The 18,587-nt window shown below is 48.3% G+C and overlaps 4 protein-coding genes across 4 annotated transcripts in view; all 4 read left to right on the forward strand.

Moving 5' to 3' along the window:
- The window catches only part of LOC310810342 (tRNA selenocysteine 1-associated protein 1-like), a 170,027-nt gene that overhangs the window by 22,613 nt on the left and 128,827 nt on the right, over positions 1-18,587 (forward strand). The gene's annotated exons all lie outside the window — the stretch shown is intronic.
- Positions 1,041-2,464, forward strand: popdc3 (popeye domain cAMP effector 3; the record flags this gene model as incomplete). The annotated part of the gene is made up of 3 exons (XM_083678542.1): positions 1,041-1,537; positions 1,844-1,952; positions 2,168-2,464. The coding sequence occupies 3 exons, from the start codon at positions 1,041-1,043 to the stop codon at positions 2,462-2,464; spliced, it is 903 nt and encodes a 300-aa protein (XP_083534668.1).
- On the forward strand, positions 3,605-12,128 carry popdc1 (popeye domain cAMP effector 1). The gene is made up of 8 exons (XM_083678043.1): positions 3,605-3,642; positions 4,584-4,861; positions 5,581-5,705; positions 6,523-6,710; positions 7,512-7,620; positions 7,866-8,033; positions 9,010-9,154; positions 11,133-12,128. The coding sequence occupies exons 2-8, from the start codon at positions 4,600-4,602 to the stop codon at positions 11,264-11,266; spliced, it is 1,131 nt and encodes a 376-aa protein (XP_083534169.1). The 5' UTR covers positions 3,605-3,642; positions 4,584-4,599; the 3' UTR covers positions 11,267-12,128.
- Positions 12,598-18,587, forward strand: part of hace1 (HECT domain and ankyrin repeat containing E3 ubiquitin protein ligase 1) — a gene marked incomplete at its 3' end in the record, with an annotated part of 6,542 nt that continues 552 nt past the window's right edge. Inside the window, exons 1-11 of the mRNA XM_083678543.1 lie at positions 12,598-12,867; positions 13,489-13,543; positions 13,955-14,044; positions 14,612-14,716; positions 15,436-15,511; positions 15,908-16,039; positions 16,466-16,548; positions 16,996-17,092; positions 17,583-17,684; positions 17,785-17,891; positions 18,405-18,572. Coding sequence (XP_083534669.1) covers positions 12,777-12,867; positions 13,489-13,543; positions 13,955-14,044; positions 14,612-14,716; positions 15,436-15,511; positions 15,908-16,039; positions 16,466-16,548; positions 16,996-17,092; positions 17,583-17,684; positions 17,785-17,891; positions 18,405-18,572 — 1,106 coding nt within the window. The 5' untranslated portion in view covers positions 12,598-12,776. The remainder of the gene's footprint in view (positions 12,868-13,488; positions 13,544-13,954; positions 14,045-14,611; positions 14,717-15,435; positions 15,512-15,907; positions 16,040-16,465; positions 16,549-16,995; positions 17,093-17,582; positions 17,685-17,784; positions 17,892-18,404; positions 18,573-18,587) is intronic.

An 18,587-nucleotide genomic window follows, 5' to 3' on the forward strand; every position in this document is an offset into this window, starting at 1 on the left:
AATCCACTTAGAAGAGTATTGAGATGCATCCTCAGCCTCTGTCTCTAGACCCAGGGGTACGCTGCCATAGCCAGGTGGCCTAGATATTTCACTCTGGCTGAGTTTCAAGTCTCCTCTCACAGAGAGTCAAAGTCACCTTGACTGGCCAGGACAGGTAACCCACTCGGGGAAACTGAGGGTTATTTTAGCCCAGAGAGATCACTGATGCTGTCTAAGGGTAGTCCACCGCTCTGATGAATGTTTCAGCCTGATAACACACACACACACACACACACACACACACACACTCTCCAGGGTGTGGAGGGGTAGGGTCCACTCATGCAGCACACACGCAGGCACGCAGGCACGCACGCATGCACACACACACACACACACACACACACACACACACACACACACACACACACACACACACACACACACAGACACACACACACACACACACACACATTAGAATTGAGCTATTGCCATCCAGATTGCCTCTGTCCACTGTATTCACCTTGACACCTTTAGAAAACCACTTTTGTTTCAGGCATCTTCCTGTGAGAGGTTTCTTATTAAGTAGCCGACGTCTTATTTTGATCAGGTAAACTAACAACACTATAGTCTTGACGTTGAAACACATTAATCATTTGGGGATATAGGAAACAATCGGGGTGTTGCGCGTCATTTCGCATTAGTCCGTCTTGACTAAGATTTGCACACATCCCAAAAAAGACACGTCTCAACCATCGAATGTCTTCTAAACGTCATAAGTTTACAGATATTTAACGCGCGGCTCCGTTGTGCCTTGAAGCCGTCGGACTTCAGGACCGAGGGAAACCCCACGCCACCCCGCGGGTCACATTCTAAGACCGGTTAGAATCCAACGGCGAGCGACAGCATTTTCGGACGGACGACATGTCAATGACGTTTCACTTCATAAGATTTATTTGACCACCCCTCATTTTCTGGAAAAGTAACGTGCCACCCACGTTCGCTACACTGAAATCCCGATCTGGCGACAGTTAAACCGACGATTGTGCGCGCGCGACGCAACGATGGAGCTGCCTGACTTCGCAGCCGCCGTCAACTTGACCGAGCCAACGCACCCGGTGTGCGAGGCATGGCGCGAGGGACCGGAGGGGTCAGTGTTCCATCTGGCCAACATGTTCCTCGTTTTGGGGTTCATGGGAGGAAGCGGATTCTACGGTCTACTCTACGGGTTCAGCTTCCTCGCGCTCGGGTTCTTCTGCTCGTCCATCTGGGCATGGTCCGACGCGTGCACCACCGACACGTTCCTGTGGAACTTCGCCCTGTTCGGTGTCTGCGCGGGTCAAGTCGTGCACGTCGCTTACCGGTTGAGGAATGCCACTTTCGAGAAGGAGTTCCAGGACCTCTACGGCTACATGTTCAAAAAGCTCGGGGTTTCGCTCACGCATTTCGGGAAGATTGTCGCCTGTTGCGAGGGGGACATCCACACTCTGGAGAAGGACCACTGTTTCGCCATGGAGGGGAAGACGAACATCGATAAGCTGTCTGTTCTCCTGTCTGGCAGGTGACTCTTCATTTAAACTTCAATTGAGGCTGCTTCAATTTAGGCTACTTCAATTTAGGCTACTTCAATTAATTCTGCTTCAATTTAGGCTACTTCAATTAAGGCTACTTCAATTAAGGCTACTTCAATTAAGGCTGCTTCAATTTAGGCTACTTCAATTTAGGCTGCTTCAATTTAGGCTACTTCAATTAAGGCTACTTCAATTTAGGCTCCTCGCCTCTGAAATGATATTTTGCGGGATGACAATGTATTGTATTGTACGGCAACACTTCATATGAGTGAAATGCCTTCTCTCTCTCCGTACAGAATTCGTGTGACGGTAAACGGGGAGTTTCTGCATTATATCTACCCCTTCCAGTTCCTGGATTCCCCCGAGTGGGACTCTCTCCGACCGGCAGAAGAGGGAATATTTCAGGTGACATACAAACTGATATCAATACAGTTGTTTACTATGTGAGTGTGTGTGTGTGTGTGTGTGTGTGTGTGTGTGTATATGTGTGTGTGTGTGTGTGTGTGTGTGTGTGTGTGTGTGTGTGTGTGTGTGTGTGTGTGTGTGTGTGTGTGTGTCAGTCTCTGACATGGAAAAGCATGAGTGTCCCTAACCCTAACCCTTTTCTCTCTCTGTCTCAGGTGACGCTGCGCGCCGACAACCAGTGCAGATACGTCGCCTGGAGACGTAAGAAGCTGTATTTGCTCTTCGCCAAGCATCGATACATCGCCAAGATCTTCGCCCTGGTCGTGCGCAACGACATCGCGGACAAGCTGTACTCCCTCAACGACAAGGCTTTCGACGGCCGCGGGTTCCGTTTTGATCTCCGGTTACCCAGTTACAGTCACGTGCCGGCGCCTGAATTAGAACAGACAGATGCCTTTTTGCAAGTCCCGGTGCAAGGCGATAAGATATTCCCTGCAGAGACTGTCCCGTGACCTATACCGGCAGCGGCACGGAACTTTTGAATGTTTATTTTCGTCATATTGTCGTGGTCTGTTTGTTTGCCTGTGTTGATCAAAGTAAAGATCGTGTATAAAACGTAAAAGTTGGCATTAGTTAGGCCTATGTCATTTACGCTTCGACATAAAAAAACAAACATTGCAGCTATTATAGGCAAAATCAGGTTTGCTTGACATGCAATGCAGGCCGGTGTGTATGTGTGTGTGTGTGTGTGTGTGTGTGTGTGTGTGTGTGTGTGTGTGTGTGTGTGATTAAGAGAGAGAGAGAGAGAGAGAAAGAGAGAGAGAGAGAGAGAGAGCGCGCATTTGTTTTGCTCCGCATTAAAGCACCAGTGAAATGATGTTACCTCTGCTTATCAATGTCTACTGCACTTTTTGTTGTATGATAAAGAATAACTTGAAGAACAGGACACATTGAATTGGATTGGCCATTTCCTTAAACACCATCTTGTTGCACTTTTCCTGACGGTGCTCAGGTGAGTCATCTGTCATCAAATCTCTGTTGCTGTCCGCGGTGCTGATCCCGCTGATGTCATCACGCTGCTCACGTCACCACTCACTTGTAGCCTGTAGGATTTGACAATGATTGTATCCTGGATTTTGACATAAAGGTTTGACACTAACATTTGTGACTGAGACACATATAGGCTACTTCTTAGACAGCTGCCTTAGCCCTATGTTCTATTCCACAGCAGCCTAGGTCAGGTGGATAGGCTATGTCGCCTATGCTTGATATTTTAACGAATTAAAACCTAGATCCATGCAAATTCAAACCAAACAGCCTTCGAATATAGGCGCAATGGTTAGATGATTCATCACTGAAACCGGATTCCCTCTAAGACCGCTGTATCTGTATGTGGAGGCTCTTGATGACTCCGCGGACTGAGATAGACGGATAACCTCCGTTTCACCGCCCCCTGGCGGTGCGCCTGACAGTGCAGGAGCTCAGTGGCAGATTTCAGCGTTGACGGCTGTCCCCTCGCCTCTTGCCCATTTTAGTCTATGCCTGTCAGATCGCTGGAATGCGCGACTCACACTGTACAGCCCCCCGCCTCGCAAGGACCTACATTAAGAGCGGCTCACTACTTGTCTGTCCGTTATTGTCTTCTCCTTATTCTGTCCAGCGACGCATTTGATCGATTACCGTCTAATCGGTGAGTTAAAACCTATTCACTCCCGTTCGATGAGCGGTTTCATGAAAGTTAGAGCTGAAACAAGTTATATGTCAACCCGTCGGATCAAATCCTGTTCGTTTTTCCCTCTCTCTGCATGCCGACCCCCCTCGCTCATTTTTCAACTGACATTTCATAAAGTATTTCTGAAAAAAAAGACTGCAATCAAACTATACACGTTCATAAACCGTCGGATTCACCGCTGGATCAGTGGATGTCGGTGTGTTTGTACGCGTTTGGTTGTGTGTTGCTTTAGTGTCGTGGAAGTGAAAGCTGTCAATGTCACTGAGATGTTGATGAACTGCATACCAAGCACTTCATGATAAGTCAGCTTCTCATCCGAATATTTCACATATTATCGTACAATTTTGTTTTTTTTGTAAAGTTGAATAAATAGCCTAATTAGGATTGATTAGATGTGGGAATTTTCTATCCTCTCTGTCACTGATGTTGTATGATGTTGGCGTTGTTATAATATTATGTTGATTATTCAATCAACCTCTAACATGGTAAACAATATTCTATACGACAAAGCAAACATCAGTGGAAAACCAGGTCATCTGTTGTGATAATCTGTGGAACCTTATCAAGAACTCATTACCATGTGAACGCAATAACACTGTCATGAGAAACGGCTGTTTAATATATATATATATATTATAACGGGGATGTAATAGAAAACAATAAAGTACAACAGAATATAATAATGTATATTTTTGTTCCGAGAAATAATTGCTCTTGCGCAATTCAAAAGCACGAAACTAACGAACAGTACATACCAGCTTACACATGATATTAGATACAGTATAATACAATCATCATATTAGATACAGTATAATACAATCATCATATTAGATACAGTATAATACAACATTATGCAACAAGGTACAGGTCCTCTCCTTATCCTCCCCTCCTCTCTCTAGGTCATTCCTCTCCAGGATGTCCTCCACCCCCGCGATGACCACCCTGTTCTACTCCACCCTGGCCCCGCTCAGGTCGGCTGTACCTGGGGCAGGGGATGGTGGTGGCGGTGGTCTGGCTGGAGGTCTGCTCCTGGAGCCCAACGCCACCACCTGTACGGAATGGGACCAAGCCCACCACCTGCTCTTCCACCTGGGGAACTTGTCCCTGCTGCTGGGCCTGGTCATCCCCACCACCATGGCTCTGCACATGATCCTGCTGCGCCTCTTGCTGATGACAGGTCAGTCACGCTGTGTGGCCACGTCGCCCACTGCTGGTTGCTGGTTGCAACAACACTCTACTGGTCCGCTGTTTAATAACGATTCATCTCTGAACCCTGAATCTCATCTGAGTGAGATTAGATAAATAATACTAATAATACTAATAATACTACTACTAATAATTAAAAATAAAATAATGTTTTAATATATTTTTAGGGCATTTCTGCTTTTATTGGGATAGAGATAGTAGAGATTGACAGGAAGGATGGGTGAGAGAGAGGAGGGATGACATGCAGGATATGTCCAGAACCAGGGACCTTGTGATGATATGGTATGCGCCTTAGTGTGCTACGCCACTGAACGCCCCATAATAATAGTTCTTATTGTTATTATTAATCTAGGATCCCAGAATCTCATATGAGAGTCTGATTTAGTGAGACTAGATAATGATAGCATAGGTTAGGGTAGGGTTAAGGTCAAGGGTTAAGGTTAGGGTAAGGTCAAGTGTGACGGTTAGGGTAGGGTTAAGGGTAGGGTTACACTTAAGGTGAGGGTAAGGTCAAGGGTTACGGTTAGGTTTAGGGTTACGGGTAGGGTTACAGTTAAGGTGAGGGTAAGGTCAAGGGTCAAGGGTTAGGGTTAGGGTTCTAAGAGTGTGGTGTCGTTCCAAAGAATCCCACTTAGCAGCCTCTGTGTGGAATCGATGCGTCACCTCACTTCCTCTTCCTGTCCCTGACAGGATGCAGCCTGTTCATCGCCTGGGCGACGTGGTACCGGTGTAACCTGGACGTCATGGTCTGGAACGTCGTCTTCCTCATCGTCAACTTCCTGCACTTCTTCTACCTCGTCTACAAACGCAGACCGGTGAGTTCTCATTGGCCGCCAGGCGACACAGTGGAGTTAGTCTCCCTGAATGAGACACAGCAGGTCTCCATCCTGTAGTTGGTTCTCTTGTACAGCAGGGCCTCATTAACAAGCACAGGAGGCACCAGGGGACTTCAGTGACTGAGGGCCGGGCCTGGACCTCCTCTGAACTGACAGAATGGGACCAACGCTGCTCCTCCCTGCCAGGGAGGAAGTCCACGCTTTAGGCTACTGCTGTCCCCTCCTCTCTCCTCTACCCATTCTGCCCTCCTCTCTCCTCTACCCATTCTGCTCTCCTCTCTCCTCTACCCATTCTGCTCTCCTCTCTCCTCTACCCATTCTGCTCTCCTCTTGTTTTCCTCTATCTCTGCTCTGTCAAGATTAATCTCTGACTGGTCTGTAACCCTGTCTGTTGTTCTGTCAGATTAATCTCTGACTGGTCTGTAACATTGTCTGTTGTTCTGTGAGATTAATCTCTGACTGGTCTGTAACCCTGTGTGTTGTGTTGTCAGATTCATCTCTGACTGGTCTGTTACCTCTGTTATTTTGTCAGATTAATCTCTAACTGGTCTGTAACCCTGTCTGTTATTCTGTCAGATTAATCTCTGACTGGTCTGTAACCCTGTCTGTTGATCTGTCAGATTAACCTCTGACTGGTCTGTAACCCTGTCTGTTGATCTGTCAGATTAACCTCTGACTGGTCTGTAACCCTGTCTGTTGATCTGTCAGATTAACCTCTGACTGGTCTGTAACCCTGTCTGTTGATCTGTCAGATTAACCTCTGACTGGTCTGTAACCCCGTCTGTTGTTCTGTCAGATTAAGATCGACAGGGAGCTGAAGTCGGTGTACAAGCGGATGTTTGAGCCGCTGCACGTCCGCGAGGCCCTGTTCCAGAGGCTCACCGGCCAGTTCTGCACCATCCAGTCCCTGAAGAAGGGACAGGTGTACGCAGCGGAGGACAAGACCTCCGTGGACGAACGTCTTAGCATCCTCCTCAAAGGAAAGTAGGTGTCGCTGCCAGCAGGAGGAACCAGCCACAGTCGCAGATAGACGTTTATATGTGTTTATAACATCTGTATAGACGTTTATATATATATTTATAACATCTGTATAGACGTTTATATGTATTTATAACATCTGTATAGACGTTTATATATATTTATAACATCTGTATAGACGTTTATATGTGTTTATAACATCTGTATAGACGTTTATATATATATTTATAACATCTGTATAGACGTGTATATATATGTTTATAACATCTGTATAGACGTTTATATATATATTTATAACATCTGTATAGACGTGTATATATATGTTTATAACATCTGTATAGACGTGTATATATATATTTATAACATCTGTATAGATGTTTATATGTATTTATAACATCTGTATAGACGTTTATATATATTTATAACATCTGTATAGACGTGTATATATATTTATAACATCTGTATAGACGTTTATATGAATTTATAACATCTGTATATGTTTGTATGTTCGTCGAAGAGGCGACACTCTCTCAATATAATCATTTTTATTTTATTCTAGGATTTTATTTTTTAGCTCAGATTAAACACAAAACATGAAGTTTCAGTCTCACGATTTCCATCAGACTCTCTGTAGATCCGATCTGTATCTGGTTGTGGGAGTACCCTCCCTTCCACCAGGCTGTTACATCATCCTACCTCTTTCCCTTGTCTTACTTACTGTCTTGTAATCTGTGCATTGGTGGTCCCATGGCTTTGACTGTGGGTTCTGTTCGTGTGTGTGTGTGTGTGTGTGTGTGTGTGTGACAGAATGAAGGTGTCCTACAGGGGCCATTTCCTCCACAACATCTACACCAACGCTTTCATCGACTCCCCGGAGTTCCGCTCCACTGACATGCACAAAGGGGAAAAGTTCCAGGTAACTAGGTGTTCTGATTCTAGAGTGCAATGCTCATTTCACAGATTCTTGGAGTGCAGCAGGGCTTGGGCTGGACATGGGCATATGTGTGTACTGTAGGCTGTGGTGCTGGACCACTGTGGTGCTGGACCACTGGACCACCCCAGGGCACTACAACGCAATGTTACTGTGTTGGAGATATACTGTATCTATTCCAGTGGCCCTTGATTGGCCACTGATTGATTGATTGATTGATTGATTGACAGGTGACCATCATGGCAGAGGAGAACTGTAAGTTGATGTGTTGGTCCAGAGAGAGGCTCACCTACTTCCTGGAGGCGGACCCTTTCCTCAAGGAGGTGTTCCGTTACCTCATCGGCAAGGACATCACCAACAAGCTGTACTCCCTCAACGACCCCACCCTCAGTGACAAGGTGGGTTACCCCTAACCCTAACCCTCAACGACCCCACCCTAACCCTAACCCCACCCTCAGTGACAAGGTGGGTTACCCCTAACCCTAGCCCTAACCCGGTTACCCCTAACCCTAACCCTCAACGACCCCACCCTAACCCTAACCCCACCCTCAGTGACAAGGTGGGTTACCCCTAACCCTAGCCCTAACCCGGTTACCCCTAACCCTAACCCTCAACGACCCCACCCTAACCCTAACCCCACCCTCAGTGACAAGGTGGGTTACCCCTAACCCTAACCCTCAACGACCCCACCCTAACCCTAACCCCACCCTCAGTGACAAGGTGGGTTACCCCTAACCCTAACCCTAACCCTCAACGACCCCACCCTAACCCTAACCCCACCCTCAGTGACAAGGTGGGTTACCCCTAACCCTAACCCTAACCCTCAACGACCCCACCCTAACCCTAACCCCACCCTCAGTGACAAGGTGGGTTACCTACTGTAAGATTAGAGCCATAGAGCCAGGACCCTCACACTGGCCCTCACACATAGTCAATACTGGGGAGGGGGGGGGCCTACCAGCCTACCAGCCTACCAGCCTACCAGCCTCCTATACCATTCAAATGATGGTGATTATTATAGAAGTGATGATGACGATGATGATGATGTTGTTTTTGGTGATGATGATTATGATGGTCATGATGTTGATTTTGATGATTATGTTCATGATAATGGTGATAATGATGATGATGATAATGGTGATAATGATGATGATGATGATGGTGATGATGATGACGATGATGATGTGATGATGATGATGATGACGATGACAATGATGATGATAATGATGATGATGATGACGATGATGATGATGGTGATGATGATGATGACGATGATGATGATGATGATGGTGATGATGATGATGATGACGATGATGATGATGATGATGATGATGATGGTGATGATGATGATGACGATGACGGCTGCGTCCACAGGCGGTGAAGAAGATGGACCGTCAGCCGAGCCTGTGCTCCCAGCTGTCTATGATGCAGATGAGGAACAGCATGGCCAGCACCAGCGACACAGACGACGTCCTCAACCAGATCCTGCGTGGAGGAAGCTCGGCCAGCTCCTCCATCCGTAAGTCTCACCGCCCTCCAACAAGCTGCCATCCTATTGGCTCACCTGTCAGTGCCTCACAACTTGACTGGCTCTGGTGTCTCTGACTCGTTAACCGACTGACTGGACTACAATGGGCTTCAGATGATCTTTGTGCTGTTGTAGAGGTCCAGGCCCGGTGTTACCTGGCTGTTGTAGAGGTCCAGGCCCGGTGTTACCTGGCTGTTGTAGAGGTCCAGGCCCGGTGTTACCAGCCACTCCACCTGGCTGTTGTAGAGGTCCAGGCCCGGTGTTACCTGGCTGTGGTAGAGGTCCAGGCCCGGTGTTACCTGGCGGTGGTAGAGGTCCAGGCCCGGTGTTACCTGGCTGTTGTAGAGGTCCAGGCCCGGTGTTACCTGGCTGTTGTAGAGGTCCAGGCCCGGTGTTACCTGGCTGTTGTAGAGGTCCATGGCCCGGTGTTACCTGGCTGTTGTAGAGGTCCAGGCCCGGTGTTACCTGGCTGTTGTAGAGGTCCAGGCCCGGTCCAGAAACAACCCCTAGCCCCCTACACCTGTATGGATCTAAAGGATCTAAAGGGACTGGATACGTTTAACATTAAAACTACCAACATATTTTGCCTCTGTTGTTTGCCTCTGTTGAGGCACCATCCTAGCCTGACGTTTTCTTAACGTTGTCTTCGCGTTTCTCTGACGTTGTTCCTCCTCCTGTCCCTCCTCTAGCTGTGCCACAGCCCCTTCCCTCAGACCACGCCATTCCCTGACGGGGGTGTAAGACCATCTTTTTTCTCTCACCCATCCCCCCCCCCACATACCCTCCCTATAATTCACTCTCCCAATCCCCAATTCACTTCCCCTTCAGTAACCAAACCACCAACAAATAATTCCTCCAACCTCTAGATGTTTAACCCTAAAGCCTCCCCACTATTCTGCCTGGTTTCTAAAACGAGTGTCCCCCACGTGTAACCTGGTCTGTGGGTTTAACACCTCTAGAGTTACGTGTGTATCACCCAGGGGAGAGTGGTGGAGGTATAGACGGAGGATGGGCTCATTGTAATGTTTGATACCATTCCTCATTCCATTCCATGCATTACAATGAGCCCGTCCTCCGATTTCTACCTCCACCAGCCTCCCCTGGTATTACCGAGTCCTAAACTAACACCTAGCCCCTCCAAAGCAGCCCTGTAGGTCTAAAGAGGAGTGGATACATGTAAGCAAGATGGTGAAAATACTACATAGGTTGAGGGTCAAATTGCTTATGCCTATCCGGTTCTTTCAGATTTACAAGACTGCCTGTAAATGAGGTATAGGGAATATGACAATGGATTTTAAAACACAAGAGATTGTCGAAGTCCAAATCTCTGGGGCTATACGGAGAATATAATATACAACAGTATATAATATACAGACTCTGACAGGGAAGGCTGGTGGAGGTAGAAATCAGAGGACGGGCTCATTGTAATGTTTGATACCATTCCTCATTCCATTCCATGCATTACAATGAGCCTGTCCTCCGATTTCTACCTCCACCAGCCTCCCCTGCTGAGAATATAATATAGAGTATATAATATCCAGGCTCTACTGATGTCTCTCAAACAGAGCTGCTAGTCAGTCTCTGGAACTCAGCTCCTGTTCTCTCACTCTGTTGATTTAACTGCATACATTTGTCCCTCCCAAACACACACACACACACACACACACACACACACACACACACACACACACACACACACACACACACACACTCACACATATGCAAATGGTATTATGCAGAATATGTGTGTGTGTGTGTGCATTTTTGACATGTGATTAAAATAATGTTATTTTCTTTTTCTGTTCTTGCCATGCAGTTCTGTTTGAGACCGATGACAACCTCCGTTCTGTAAACTCTCACATTGCAGTGTTCTTGCACATGTTCTTCTGTGAATGTTAGACAATAGCAACCTTCATATCTCACTCATCCCCCCCAGTACTGACTGTTCTGTCACTGTTCCCCCCTCCAGAGAGATCTCCTGCAGCCAAAGGCTCCAAGACCATGAAGCCCATTGAAGAAGCCATGGAGGACGACGACGTCTTTGTGTCCGAGTCGCCCGTTAACGAATGCCACACCCCCAGGACAGCCAACGAGGACGTGTAGCCAGGGGCGACATGACATCACACAACAACAACAACAACAACAACAACAACAACAACAACATCATCATCAACAACATTAACAACAACAATAACAACAACAACAACAACAACAACAATAACAGGGTGCAACTGTAACCGAACGATGCAGATAGAAATGCAATGAATAGAACTGACGTGATTCCAGAACTTCACCTGATGTCAGAGAGGTGTGTCTGTTCTACGTGAGGTATTTCTATCTGGACGTTCCTCAACGTTGAGCCCTTCTGAATGTCGCCCCCCGGGGCTGTCCCTCCACATGACCCAACCACGAGCTACACACACGCACACGCACACACACACACACACACACACACACACACACACGCACACACACACACACACACACCCTTACCCACCCAAGTAGTTTGAGAAATGACTTTACTGTACGACATTTACATACTTAATATCCATATATCTCTGGTCATCTCACTGTGTTTTCTCTCTCTTTCACGGTTGTATTGTGTGTTTTAGTGTTTTAGCGGTTCTATTGCTCTGTGTTGTAGTGGATGTTGTAGAACGCCTTCGCCAACATCAACCTCACACTAACCCTAACCCTAACCCTAACCCTAACCCAGCACCAACACCAATGGATGAATGTATGAAGCTTCACGGCCCAAGCATTCTTTGAGGGTGTCACCTTCTCGAAAAAAACACAATTCTCCTAATAACACTTTCACTCACTACTGTGTGACATGTTGTCTCTTACCCACAGATTTAGCTTCTGCACTTGTTGTGTTCTATGACAGTTACGATTTGAGTAAAAAAAAAAAAAAAGTATTGTCCTGCTGGATTCACAGTGATTTACTGTAAGTAGGCATTACAAGCTTGGGATCACCTTTGTATGTCATGTTGATCGTTATCAATATTACACTGAATGGAATGAATGAATGGATAAATAAACTGTGTTGAATGGACGTGTGATGGTCTCTGCTCTCTGTCCTCATCACAGCATACAGACCTGGTCTGTACTGGGCTGGCCTGGTCTGTACTGGGCTGGCCTGGTCTGTACTGGGCTGGCCTTGTCAATAACAATAGAATAGAATAGAATAGAAAATAATAGATTGGATGGTATTATCCATACAAGAATATGGTCTTTGGTATCACGTTTAAAAACCAAACATCATGCCCTGAAAATGCAAAAAAAGAAACCATGGTTTTAAAAATAAATAAATAATAACAATACCATAACAAAAATACTGCGTTGAAAACTACAGCACCCAGACGCCATTGCGTTTGGACGTCATGAAAACAGGAAGAATGGGTCTACACAAGGAATGCTGAATGAATCACAGAGAGAGAGAGAGAGAGAGAGAGAGAGAGAGGGAGAGAGAGAGAGGAAAAGGGCAGTGCTACACAGAGAACGTCGGGCCAGTCCTCCCCTCGACAGCCCGATGGATGACACCTATCTACCGGACAAATAAGCGTGCTCGAGGCTCCGTACCCTCGGTTTCTTCCTATTGATCGGTACACCGATGATGGAACGGGCGATGGAGCAACTGAACGTACAGCTGAACAGGCTGACTCGCTCCCTGCGCCGGGCCAGGACCGTTGAACTCCCGGAAGGTAGGCTACCCGCGACCAGAGGACACGAACCAGCGCCTGGGAATTGAGGCAACCGCACCTCCTGAGCCTGTTCGTGTCCAGACACGTTCCGGGCTGATTTACAGTCTGTTCTGACAACTCTAACCGATCAATACCGAGGCGTAAACCGCCGGTCTTGAGCTAACCCTCCCCTTAACCCGACCCGTTACATTCGCCTGATCGACATCAGATTTCCTCCTATGTTGACATTCGACCACCGAGAGGAAGTGACACTGAAAAAAAAATGGAAACGAAAGAGATGATTTCCTCCCTTATGAAACGGCTGAACTGTAGGCTACCCAACACATATCACGATTTGACCACATAACTGTACATGTCAGTATTTGACAGTTGGGCTGGACCCGGTAGGAGGCAGGCAGGATGTGTTGGTCTGGACTGGGAGGAGCACCGCAGCTCCGTGCCAAGTCCAACACTAGGATTTGTACTGTAGTTACAGGAAGTGATGGTGGTGTGTTGTTGTTCTGTTCAAAGGTCAAAGTTCAATCATATAAGGGTGATGGAAAACTATGTTGAGGTTTGACTCGTAGTCATGACGTTGTTTTATCTCATATGATCAGTGACTCTTATCTGCTCCGTCCACAGATAATGAAACCGCTGTCTACACACTCATGCCGATGGTGATGGCTGACCAGCACAGGTAGACACACACACACACACACACACAAACATGCACACACACGCACACACACACACACACACACACACACACACACTCGCACACACACACACACACTCACACTCGCACACACTCACACACACACACACAAACATGCACACACACGCACACACACACACACACACACTCGCACACACTCTATTCCTCACATCCACTCTCCTTGCATCCTTCTCAGAGCATGTGAGGTTCCTGGGAGGAGAGGAATTGGAACTATTGGGATGCTGTCTTTGTGTTTTCATGGTGTGTGTGCGTACGTGCGTGTGTGTGTGTGTGTGTGTGTGTGTGTGTGTGTGTGTGTGTGTGTGTGTGTGTGTGTGGTCACAGAGGTCAGACACATTGATTGACTGAGACTTGAGTTTGTCCTGTCTGAAGGTCTGTGTCGGAGCTGCTGCTGAACTCTAAGTTTGATGTGAACTACGCCTTTGGACGGGTCAAGAGAAGTCTGCTGCACATCGCTGCCAAGTAAGATAAGGCCTTATCTCTTAGTGCTTCAGTCTTCAGTCTCTGGGGATTCTAGTATATTTTTTGCCATAGAGATGGGGCAGAGTCTGTGTGTGTGTGTGTGTGTGTGTGTGTGTGAGTGTGTGTTGTATTTTATGCCATAGAGATGCGGCAGAATCAGTGTGTGTGTGTGTGTGTGTGTGTGTGTGTGTGTGTGTGAGTGTGTGTGTGTGAGTGTGTGTTGTATTTTATGCCATAGAGATGCGGCAGAATCAGTGTGTGTGTGTGTGTATGTGTGGGTGTGTGTGTGTGTGAGTGTGTGTTGTATTTTATGCCATAGAGATGCGGCAGAATCAGTGTGTGTGTGTGTGTGTGTGTGTGTGTGTGTGTGTACTGTAAATGTGTTTGTTAGGTGATTTCATTACAAAAGATTTAGTCTCCGACAGTCGAGGGTCTCGGTCGCTGTGCGGTTCAGCTTCCACACCAATTAGGCCTTCTAAAGTACTTATAACAATGTAATAACAGAATGTAATAACAGAATGATACAGCATTAGGTTACAGGTAGACTGTGGTGTTTGCCTCCTGTAGTTGTGGGTCTGTGGAGTGTCTGGTGCTGCTGTTGAAGAGAGGAGCGAACCCCAACTACCAGGACATCTCAGGCTGCACCCCCCTCCACCTGGCCGCCCGGAACGGGTACGATCTACCCCCCCCCCCACACACACACACCTGGCCACCCGGAACCAATACCATACATCCACCTACCCCCCTCAACCTGGCCGCCTGGAACGGGTACCATACACCCACCTCCCCCCACCCCTCCCCCCCTGCCTGGTCCATACACCCACCTCCCCCCACCCCTCCCCCCCTGCCTGGTCCATACACCCACCTCCCCCCACCCCTCCCCCCCTGCCTGGTCCATACACCCACCTCCCCCCACCCCTCCCCCCCTGCCTGGTCCATACACCCACCTCCTCCCACCCCTCCCCCCCTGCCTGGTCCATACACCACCAGATTCTCCTCCTGGAGACCGACTATCCTGTGGCCTTTCACTCCAAACTAAATCTAGCTCACTCCTGATTCAGCTAATCAAGACCTTGATGAGCAGCTAATTAGATAAATTAGCTATTCTCGAATGCTAAATTAGGGCTGGAGTGATGATCTGTGGGACAGCAGCTCTGCAGGCTCTGATTCATGCTCAATAATACTGCACACTCACGACACTCACACCACACTGCTGCCCCCCTCTGGCTGCGAGGCAGAGCGCACCTTCAGTCTAACACCACACACCTTTGTCAACAACTCGATGATGATGATGATGATGGTCACAGAGCGCATTGCATTTTGTATTGCTATTTTAACTGTGGAGGTAACCCCCCCTCTCCCTCCCTCCCTCCCTCCCTCCCTCCCTGCAGACAGAAGAAGTGCATGGGCAGACTGCTGGAGTACAACGCAGACGTTAACATCTGTAACAACGAGGGTCTGACCGCTGTGAGTACCGCCGTCCAGAAGGCCGGCTCCAAGCCGGCAATAGATTATTATTTAATTTTTTTTAAATATGTTTTTAGGGCATTTCTGCTTTATTGGGATAGAGACAGTAGAGATGGACAGGAAGGATGGGAGAGAGAGAGAGAGGAGGGATGACATGCAAGATAGGTCGAGGGTCGGAATGGAACCAGGAACCTTGCGGTTTCGTGCTAAGCGCATTAGTGTGCTACGCCACCGAGCGCCCCGGCCTGCAGCAGATTTAACCTGATTTGATCTCGACACCTGAGACCAGAAAGCTTTCAGGAAACTCCCCCCTGCAGCGCTGTGCCCACCTGAAAGCACCCAGGACTGCGGTCGGAAGTGTGTGGTTGAAGTGTGGTCTCCCCCCCCCCCCCGCAGATCCACTGGCTGGCGGTGAACGGTCGCACGGAGCTGCTGCACGACCTGGTGCAACATGTGACCAACGTAGACGTGGAGGACGCCATGGGCCAGACCGCCCTGCATGTAGCCTGTCAGAACGGACACAAGACCGTGAGTTTCTACAATACAGAATACAGTATCATATAATAATATAATACAATATAATACAGTATAATATAATAATATAGAATATAATATAATGTAATGTTATAGGATAGACACCCTGGGACAATACTGCATACTTAGTAAACCACACTGCTGCCCCCCTCTGGAAGGGAGGCAGAATGCACCTTCAGTCAAAGATAACAAACCTCTGAACAGTGAACATGGTGATGATGGTGATGGTGATGATGATGATGATGATGATGATGATGATGGTGGCGGTCACAGAGTTCACTGTGTGTGTGTGTCTCTGTCTGTGTGTGTGTGTGTGTGTCTCTGTCTCTGTCTGTGTGTGTGTTTGTGTCTCTGTCTCTGTCTATGTGTGTGTGTGTGTGTCTGTGTGTGTATGTGTGTGTGTGTGTGTGACCTCACCAGACGGTGCTGTGTCTATTGGACAGTGGAGCTGACATCAACAGACCTAACTGTTCTGGAGCCACGCCCCTCTACTTCGCCTGCAGGTGATGTCACTGTGCACAACCATGTCATATCCTGTCACAACTGGAGAGTACTACCTTACTCGCTACGTGTCCCTGCAGTCAGGGTAGAGTTTTACCCCCTCCCTACTCCATGCATTACAATGAGCCCGTCCTCCGATTTCTACCTCCACTAGCCTCCCCTGATTGATGTACTATATCAGTACATATCATATATAGATCAACCTGTTTTGGGAGAGGAGTACGGGAGGTTGGAAGAGAGGTCACATGTCACTGACAGAACGCCCTTCCTGAGAAGAGAAGACGTGCCATTGGCTCCCTGAGCTCATGCTAAGGCTTTAGCTTAGCGGGCCGGGCGTACCTCCATACGTGGGAGACCTGGGTTCAAACATTCCCTTCCATGCATTACAATGAGCCCGTCCTCCGATTTCTACCTCCGCCAGCCTCCCCTGACCTTTTGTAACCCCACAGCCATGGCCAGAGGGACACGGCCCAGATCCTTCTCTCTCGGGGGGCCAAGTACCTTCCTGACAAGAACGGAGTCACGCCCCTCGACCTGTGTGTGCAGGTGAGTGAACATGACCAGTCAACAAGTACACAAGTAAAAGGTAAACAAACAAACAAACAAACAAAACTCCTTCTCTCTCTTTTTTATTTTTTATTTTTTTTAACCTTTTTAATCCCTCTCTGTGCACCAGACAGGGGCATTCAGTCCACACAGAGAGAAACAGTCAGCTCAAAAGAGAAACAGTCAGCTCACACGAGAGACAGTCAGCTTACAAGAGAAACAGTCAGCTTATAAGAGAAACAGTCAGCTCATGATAAATGCACTGGCTGTGGATAACCATTGTGTCAATGTGCACTAAACCCAAGCATGCATTAAAGGGGATGTTTTTGTAATGGGACTAGAAAAGTGTAATTCACTTATACTAAGTGCACTCAGCAGGAGGCAACTGTACTCTCATACCGTGTGTGTGTGGGTGTGTGTGTGTGTGTGTGTGTGTGTGTGTGTGTGTGTGTGTGTGTGTGTGTGTGTGTGTGTGTGTGTGTGTGTGTAGGGGGGCTATGGGGAGACATGTGAGATTCTCATCCAGCACCACGGACGACTGTTCCAGACAATGATCCAGATGACGCAGAATGATGACATCAAAGAGAACATGGTATGCCTGTCTGCCTGCCTGTCTGTCTGCCTTTGTGTCTCTCTGGTTGGACTTACCTGTGTGTGTGTGTGTGTGTGTGTGTGTGTGTGTGTGTGTGCAGCTCAGGCAGGTCCTGGAGCATGTTTCTCAGCAGAGTGACAGTCACTACCAGAGGACCCTGACCAGCCTGGCGGAGGTGGCCACCACCAACGGACACAAACTCCTCAGGTACCTCTCCTCCTCCTCCTCCTCCTCCCCAGCCCTGCTCCTCCTCCTCCTCCTCCCCAGCCCTGCTCCTCCTCCTCCTCCTCCCCAGCCCTGCATGTTATGTCTGTCATATAAAGCTCTCCTCCTCCTCCTCCTCCCCAGCCCTGCTCCTCCTCCTCCTCCTCCTCCTCCCCAGCCCTGCTCCTCCTCCTCCTCCTCCCCAGCCCTGCATGTTATGTCTGTCATATAAAGCTCTCCTCCTCCTCCTCCTCCCCAGCCCTGCTCCTCCTCCTCCTCCTCCTCCTCCTCCTCCTCCCCAGCCCTGCTCCTCCTCCTCCTCCTCCCCAGCCCTGCATGTTATGTCTGTCATATAAAGCTCTCCTCCTCCTCCTCCTCCCCAGCCCTGCTCCTCCTCCTCCTCCTCCCCAGCCCTGCTCCTCCTCCTCCCCAGCCCTGCTCCTCCTCCTCCTCCTCCCCAGCCCTGCATGTTATGTCTGTCATATAAAGCTCTCCTCCTCCTCCTCTCCTCCTCAGTCTATCCAGCAGCTATGAAGCTCAGATGAAGAGTCTGCTGAGGATCGTCCGGATCTTCTGCCACGTGTTCCGGCTCGGCCCGTCCTCTCCCAACAACGGGAACGACATGGGATACAACGGCAACAAGACCCCCCGCAGCCAGGTCTTTAAGGTCAGCCTGGGGACCGGGTGTGTGTGTGTTAG

Source organism: Argentina silus (genome assembly GCF_951799395.1).
Source record: "Argentina silus genome assembly, chromosome: 10".
Classification (NCBI taxonomy): Eukaryota; Metazoa; Chordata; class Actinopteri; order Argentiniformes; family Argentinidae; genus Argentina; species Argentina silus.